Raw genomic sequence first — 8,052 nt, 5'->3', positions numbered from 1 at the left:
TGAATAGAGGCCCTGACTCCGGGTCATCCAACATTGAGTCTTTATCCCAAAAGTATAGGTTAAGGTAAGCCCCTGCAACATGTATAGGTCTATGGAGCATGCCGGTCCACCTCCTATCAATGATTTCCAATATTTTCCGGCATTTAGCTTCATCAGGGCCAAACCAACCCTAAGGAACGCATCCGAGATTTTTATTCCTGCTATTAATGAAAAAGAGTGTTTGCGCGCGCCCCCCCTAGCCCTGGGCGCGACAAAACTTATTTTGTGAAGGGGCCCGCCCACCTCTCCCCTTCCCATGGAACAAAAAGAAAGCAGCTAAATGCCTTTTTTTACCATGGCCTTCGCGAAAAAACGACGAAAAATCAGAAAAATGAATGAAATTGGACCACAAAAGCAAAGAGGGAATGGAGACTCGCCAGCGCTACACACTGACTTCGTCAGCAGAATCGCGAAAGCTATACCACCCAATAAAACAGCAATCTCTTTAGTAGAATTAGACTCCACAATATCAATAGTCTGCTCGAGGATCTCATCGGCACGCGCTTGCTCCGCAGCTGACACAATAGGGGAATTGAACGAACCCAAACCCAAGACTGGCTCAACACCAGCATTCACAGCACTGGAAAGCGCAGATTCAACCAGGGTGGTATGAACCATTTCTGGATAATATGCAAACCAAATGAAAGAGCCAAGGCAAAGGCACGGGAGGAGCACCTCCATAATACCAGAAAAGTAAATGCGGCTTGAGGAACTGCCAACACTAGAAGGAAGAGAAACATTGGCTTTCCGGCTTAAAACACCGGGACGAGAGACTCCGCCCTTGAGGAGATGACCTAAGCCACGTTCAGGAGAACGCAGCAAATGGTGCTTCGCACGAGGGGTAAGAGAACCATAAATACTATCCAGGCCAAGCAAAGACTTGACGACCTTGACGGCCTTAAAGCCTTGACCGAGAGACAGGGTGGGAAAACTATGGCTGCGGGGGAGAACCGCAGGAGGAGACACCCTAGGGTTGCATTGAGGAAAAGCATTTATCATGGGGATCTACGCATAAGAGTAAGACACAGAAAGCAGACACCGCGGAGCGGCGAATACTTCTAAATAGGGGCAGGAAAGGAAGACCCGCCCATAATGTTCGTAGGCGACAGATTAGGCCGCAAAGGCATAGGAACAAGAAAAAAAAAAATAAAATTAAAAAAGATATTTCATGAGGGAACGAGCAAGGAAAGAAAGAAAAATAAGTAATATAAAAGCAGCGGATAGATCGGAAGATCCGCTGGGATTAAGCCTTTTTGTCGGAAAATACGCTGTTTTTCATATAATGTTTCCCTTCATAAAACTGTGAAACAGCGGATTTTGCGCCTCCCCTTGTCGCCCTTCTATGAAGGCGAGCAGCCCCCCTGTTGCTTATAGTCGTAAGGGTAAGCGGTATTTCGCAATAAATAGCAGCTCCGAGAAGCTGGGCTTAGGGTGCGCCTCCTGCCGTCGTTTCAGTGACTAATAGGGCTTCCCTCAGCTCAGACTGGTGTCGTCACCTCTCCCAGGACCGGAATGATTATCCCTGCCCGATGGGTCTACATTCATCCCTGAATGTAGTCGGGTACTGTTCACTTCCCCGCCATTCTGGTAACCGTCACCTGTAATCCGCGCAGGTGTGTCCGCACCCCCTGGAGTGGACGATAAAGAAAGGATTTCTCGGAGCAACCCCCCTGGTTCCAGACCCAGGAGTTCACTTTCCCGTATGAGCATTCGGTACATGTATAAGTCCGTGGAAGAGTGAAAGGGTCACCACTACTGAGGATCTCCCCCCTAATCTTAGATAGGTCGTCTGAGGGTTCGCCGCGGTTCATTGCTGTGCTTACACACTAGGCTACCCTTCTCCGAAAGCTCCGCGGGACCACCTACCACTAGTCTTCGGCCGGAGGGGTTTATTGCACAAAAACGCCGGGACGCTGGCTCCCGCAGAGGGAAGCCCAACGAATGTCAGATGCAAAGCCCCGCACCTCATTAAGATCATATTGGCATACTCTCCCAAAAAAGAAAGAGCAGACCCCATTGAAGACGGGAGTGAGGTACAACAAGGCCATTTCCGTCCACCGCCCTTCTCACGGAGCCGTACGTGGACGTTACCGCTCATACAGCTCCCAGCCAGCAAGCAGTTAGCTTTCCTCTACAAGGAATGGAAGTGTGGATGAATCGACATCAAATAGAGGAATTCGGTTTTTCTTTTCAGCAATAACATGATAAGAGCATCCCTTTCAAAAAAACCTAAGGATCCCCCCCACCCGGTCACCCCCCTCTCCTGCCACTTCAGCACCTTGTTATCTTTGAGAAGATCATGACGCGCCCTCTCCTAGAATGTTTTTGTAGATTCCGAAAATTCCATGGTGGATCAGGACGAGAATGAATCCGGGAATCCAGGACATACTCATCCTTGAGCTTCTGCTCTCCTCTGGGGAGGGGTTTTTTATAGAGAGAGAGGTGAGTCGAGGGTAGCCTCCCGCTTGACCGATTCCTCGGAGTCGGAGGAAGATCTCTCATCTGATGACCCTGAGCAAGAAGGAGCTGTTCTCGATGTGAGATCAGCAGCAAAAGAAAGAAGAGGAATTTTATGCCCCAGAACAGCAGCCCCCGGATAAGCCTTAAAAAAAAAACACACACAACGGACCGGACACAAACAAAAGAAACAAGAAGAGGGCCATGATGATGATCCTATGTTCGTTTTCGCCCTGCCCCGATGATGCGCTCCTAGCTCGCGGAGCTACATACCGGAAAAAGACTCTCTCTATTACTTTGAGAAGAGAATCGTTGGTTTGACCGACGAACTACGTGGGAAATACGAGATCTAGACAAGCCGCTACATGTTCTCCCCTTGCCCTTGAACGATAGAAGAACTACTTATCTTCTCTTAGATACCGGTCGATCGGTTCGCATCTATGGTCAATCAATAGGTCCGCGGATCTATTCTTCTATACGAGAAATCGCCATCTCGTAGCACCACCACGACACCGATTCTCGTTCTTATTCCGAGCCCCCCCTATTAGTAAGTAGTGACTTCGACTTCTAGTATGATGAATGAGTGGAAAGATCTTTATATAAGTCCCTGTCCGATCCAACCAAAGAGTTAGTATCGTATATTTGAGTATTCTTATATATATATATATATATAAAAATGGCCTTTTTTCAGTAGAATCCCCGGTCCCAAACGACTGCGGGTAGCCGCCAAGAAGAATGAATTCCCGAAGGGGTCCAATAAGACTTCCTTTCGAGTAATACAGGGACGGACTGAGACTCCTAACTCCCGATGCAGGAGCAGGAATCTAAATGAGGAGGAGGGTTTCGAAACGCATTGAACCTCCCAATCGAATTCATCGTCACATTCGTCATGATCAACTTTACGGAGCCCTATCGCTCGGTTAGATAAGATAGGTCCACCCCAGAACTCAAACAACCGGCTTTGCTATAGAAGCACGCACTTCTTCGTCCACAACAGCTGGCTCTTTCGGTCCTGGCTAGCCGGTCCAGTTCTCCAGTCAATAATACCTGCCAAAGAAAGAATGTCAAATTTGTTGTATCAATGATATTACCAATCAACGAACTGCTAGTTGGAGAGGGGGGTCCATTACGTGTTAGCTACCTCTAGAATAGCCAGACATTCTTGGCCAGGTTTAAGAATGGAAGAGAAGTCATGGAAGGAACCGAATTGGCCACGCACGATGAATGGATGGACAAGAAAAAGGATAGTATATAAAATATATATATATATATTTACTTGGAATTCGGAAGAATCTGAAATGCTCCCGCTCTGCATGGCAGGCGAGGTAGGATAGAGAAGAGGGTTGCCTAGATAGATGTTCTCTATAGGTATGCTATAAGTAGCTAACAGAATGCAATGCCTCCTTCTAGTGGCGGTCGGTCGAGCTGGAACTTGGCTCCGTGAGGGGGAAGCACACAGGCTTGCGTCTTTTTATTCTATTGGGTGGCGTGGCGGGGAGGCATGGTGGAAGCCCAGCCCGCACCACACGTTCTCTGATTGAAACGAGACTTTTTCTCCGCTCCGGGAATTCCAGCAGACGTGATACTGGTTCAGCAAACGGACTCAACATTTCACTTACTGAAACAGAAAGAGTGTTCGGGGATATTGGAAAAAGCCTTTCAGGTACAAGAATGAAGGAGCACTGCTGCACTTCCACGACATGGGAAAGGGATCATGGGGTGAGGAAAAGAAAGAAAAGGTGCAAGGTGAGGTTCTATCTGTGAAATGAGTTCAAAGGAATTAGTTAAGACACGTTTCTTTAGCACAGGCCACGGAGTGAAGTTGGAAGGTTCAATGAGCTACGCGAAGGGAAGATTTTTGGCACTATTATTGTCTATATACAAGTGGCGTAGGCGAAGCTGTGGTGACTCGTGGAGTAGGCAGCGAGCGGAGCTTGAACAGCAGCAAGCGAACTTCACTCAAGACTAATAAGTTCGTTTGCTGCTTGCTGACTGTTATCCGCTTCTTGCTCAAGCTTTCTGTTCGTTCAGTCGGATTTCTTTATATATTTTTCTTTATTTCTATACCTTTCATCTTACCTTCTCTCTGAAGTGAATCGTCTTTTTCTTGACCCTTTCTCTTTCTAGAATCAGTGTTCTAAAGTCGTCTTTGCCATATCAGTGATCAATCTGCCGGAATCTATTTTAGAAAGGCCCTATTAGTATTAGTTCAGAAAGGCAGGTCTCCCCGATTCAATACAATATTCCTAAAGAGTTATGAAAGAATGGGCCAACTGCTTGTAATAGGCCAGTATGGATCAATCCTGCGACTTATACAATTGAAAGAATTCTCTCTCGGATCGAGATCTATTGGAAAGCTCCTCCGACCCAATGAATCCACTCTTATCCAATACTCAAAATTCGGTGGTGCGCTGGAGGGAATGAATTGAACAATTGGTCTCAACCTTATCTTCTTTACAAAAAATGGGAGAATTTAGAATCCCTATCCATGCAGTAACATCATTTTTCATCCATTCGATTTTCATTGGTGCTTTCTCCATCACGATTATTGTGAAAAGACATCCACAATAATTAGCCTCGGACAGTTTATTTGTGAAAATGTATGTATATCCAAATACGGACCACAGATCCAATCTGGTCAAGTTCTAATTGTTCATGTTGACTCCTTAGTCATAAGATCAGCTAAGCCTCATTTGGCCACCCCAGGAGCAACCATTCATGGCCATTATGGAGAAATCCTTTACGAAGGGGATACATTAGTTACATTTATATATGAAAAATAGAGATCGGGTGATATAACGCAAGGTCTTCTAAAAGTGGAACAAGTGTTAGAAGTGCGTTCGATTGATTCAATATCGATGAACCTAGAAAAGAGGGTTGAAGGTTGGAACGAACATATAAAAAGAATGATTGGAATTCCGTGGGGATTCTTGATTGGTGCTGAGCTAACCATAGCGCAAAGTCGTATCTCTTTGGTTAATAAGATCCAAAAGGTTTATCGATCCCAGGGGGTGCAAATCCATAATAGGCATATAGAGATTATTGTACGTCAAATAACATCAAAAGTGTTGGTTTCAGAAGATGGAATGTATAATGTTTTTTCACCCGGAGAACTAATAGGATTGTTGCGAGCGGAACGAACAGGGCGTGCTTTGGAAGAAGCGATCTGTTACCGAGCCATCTTATTGGGAATTACGAGGGCATCTCTGAATACTCAAAGTTTCATATCCGAAGCGAGTGATTTTGCTAAACCCTTAGTTGCGCCTCCTTGGCTAAAAGTTTGCTACTGCATGCGGCCTACTTCTGCTTTAACTACTAAAAGGAGAAAGTGTTTGAGTGCATGATATAGCGCGGGGGTGGGACATTGATCCAAAGCTCGAGTACGGTACGAAGCCCTTCCTCCATGAAAGGATCGGGCTGTTGGCTCGGGCAGAAGGTAGAAAGGCTAAGACAAAGCCGCTTCCTAAGTCACTCAGGTATGGCTTTGGTTAAGTAAATTGACTCCATCTTCACCAGTAGCCAAGGTAGGTAGGCATAATCCGCGTGAGCTCTTTAAAGTGTTTCGTGCCTCACCTCACTGGTGCTCTTCGCCAGATCTTTTTTGAAGCAACAAGAACTCTTTCCTTATGAAAGGGTCTCGTTCTGCCGTATGGGCTTTCCCCAAGGTGTAATAAGTCTTATCTAGCTAGATCCTAAGATCTCGGTCCACGGCTTAGTAATCCGCAGACGCTTCATACGAAGCCGAATCCGCTGAATCAGGAGAATCCACTGATCCAGGTAGGTGAGTTGGTATATAACCAAAGGAAGGAAGAGCAGAGGGAAAACTCGACCAGAAGACCAGCTAACCTAAGCGCCCACGAAGAGAGATTTCGAATACTGAACTAAGTAGGTAGTAGGCCTTCAACCAACTTTGGGATCCTTTATCACAGAGCCGATTTCCTCAAAGCCGCCCTCTTTTCGAGAACATTACCTCAACTCGTCATTGGTATTGATGACAAGGACTTTCATCACCGAACCCAACCTATGTCCCTTGCTAGAACACAAGTCTTAAGTGCTGGTCGGACACTCGGGAGATCACGGCTCGACCGGCCTGAGCGCTGCATATCACGGGCGGGCTGCTATGTGGCTGACGGAAGGGAGGAGGATTAGAGCGGAACGATTTGGATGGCATGTTTTGAGCTCATTTGAGCCTATAGATAGAGGACCTGTGGTAGGTCAGGAATGTCGATGGGGCGGTTAAAGGTAGGGCTTTCGAGCTCCTGTTGCGATAAACTCTAAAATGCTCTAGAAGCGCGAGCGCCCCTCTCTACCAACATCAAGCTAGTTTCCAGGATAGATCGAATGGTTTCACTTTTTGTATAAAGTTTCTCTTTTTTTTTTTTATTTGATGAGATTTTCAACTTTAGAGCATTTGAACGGCTAGTTGGAATGTGTTCGTATCTATCTAGAGAAAAGAACAGATTTGCCCGAGGCCTAGCCCAGAAGGTAGAGGGAGATCACTGTCAAACCAAAGCCCCTACATTCAAAGCTATTCAACCCCGTCCCCGCCTACGGATTATTGAAATTCCTCAGTATACAAAAAGAAACTGGTAGCTAAGCGAGTAAAGAAAAGAAAGAGTGAATGCCTAAACCACCCAAGCCCGAGTCCTTATCGAGCTTACAGCCAAGGTACGATAGGATGGAGACAAAGAATCATAAGAGATAAAGTTAGAAATAGGATGTTGGGTGCAAGCCCGAAGTCCTTTCCTAACAGCAATTGGGAGATCAGAATCATTTTCCATAGTAGTGTCAATGTCAGGGGTAGGACCAGGAGAACTACTATCATCGGGTGAAGCAATGGGAGGTGCTGAGACCGGATCCGGAGATGGCGACTAGACTGGTGGCAGAAATTCTTACTAGGCCACGTCATCAACCTTGCAGAGGTAACCCTAGATTGGAACCTCATATCAGCCGCCAATATTCTGGGATCCCGAGAAGGCAGTCTTTGCATTCGCCAACTGTGAACTTACTCCAACTCTCGAAGAGATAGCCACTCTGCTTAACCTCAGACTCGATGGAAATCCAGTATCTCCAATCACTAACCTCAGTTGTACCAAGGAGCTATCCAACTGGCTGGGTATCCGGAAGAATCAGATAGAGAAGAATCCACTGAAGCAGCAGCCTCGATGTCTTAGTCAAAAGAATTTTATAAACCGTTAGAGGGACAACCCCGTGGAACAATGCCTTGATGATGCTAGTTGTAGGACATCTACTGCTACCGAAGAGTCGAACCATCATAGATACCCGCATTGTGAGAGTCATCAAAGAGATTCAAGAAGACAAGACCGTGGTACCCATGGTCCTAGCCGAACTACTTTTGGGACTCAATGCCTGTGTCCGGGATCACAAGAGAAAGCTGCATGGCTGTATCACCATTCTCCAGATCTGGCTACACGAACACTTGCCTTCCATCATTATGGCAAAAGGAGCATCCAAAGTAGAATTAAACATAGTCCGATCTTCTGTATCCAGACAACCGAAGTCAGAAGGCCATGTGAGACAGGTCATCTGCGGGTT

General features: G+C 46.3%; 1 protein-coding gene across 1 annotated transcript; it reads right to left on the bottom strand.

Annotated features, from left to right (window-relative positions):
- Nucleotides 1–301: 301 nt before the first annotated feature.
- On the bottom strand, nt 302–3,656 carry LOC143865512 (putative mitochondrial protein AtMg00530). The gene is made up of 3 exons (XM_077375842.1): nt 3,638–3,656; nt 3,473–3,543; nt 302–2,712 (listed from the first exon to the last, which is right to left on the bottom strand). Exons 1-3 carry the CDS (start codon nt 3,654–3,656, stop codon nt 2,311–2,313), a joined length of 492 nt encoding a protein of 163 aa, XP_077231957.1. The 3' UTR covers nt 302–2,310.
- Nucleotides 3,657–8,052: the final 4,396 nt, after the last annotated feature.

The sequence above is a fragment of the Tasmannia lanceolata genome, unplaced genomic scaffold (assembly GCF_043159265.1).
Source record: "Tasmannia lanceolata isolate RefF3 unplaced genomic scaffold, GAP_Taslan_0.1 ptg000087l, whole genome shotgun sequence".
NCBI classification, from domain to species: domain Eukaryota; kingdom Viridiplantae; phylum Streptophyta; class Magnoliopsida; order Canellales; family Winteraceae; genus Tasmannia; species Tasmannia lanceolata.
Note: the sequence above shows the minus strand (reverse complement) of the source record. Positions and strands in the feature narration are given on the sequence as shown.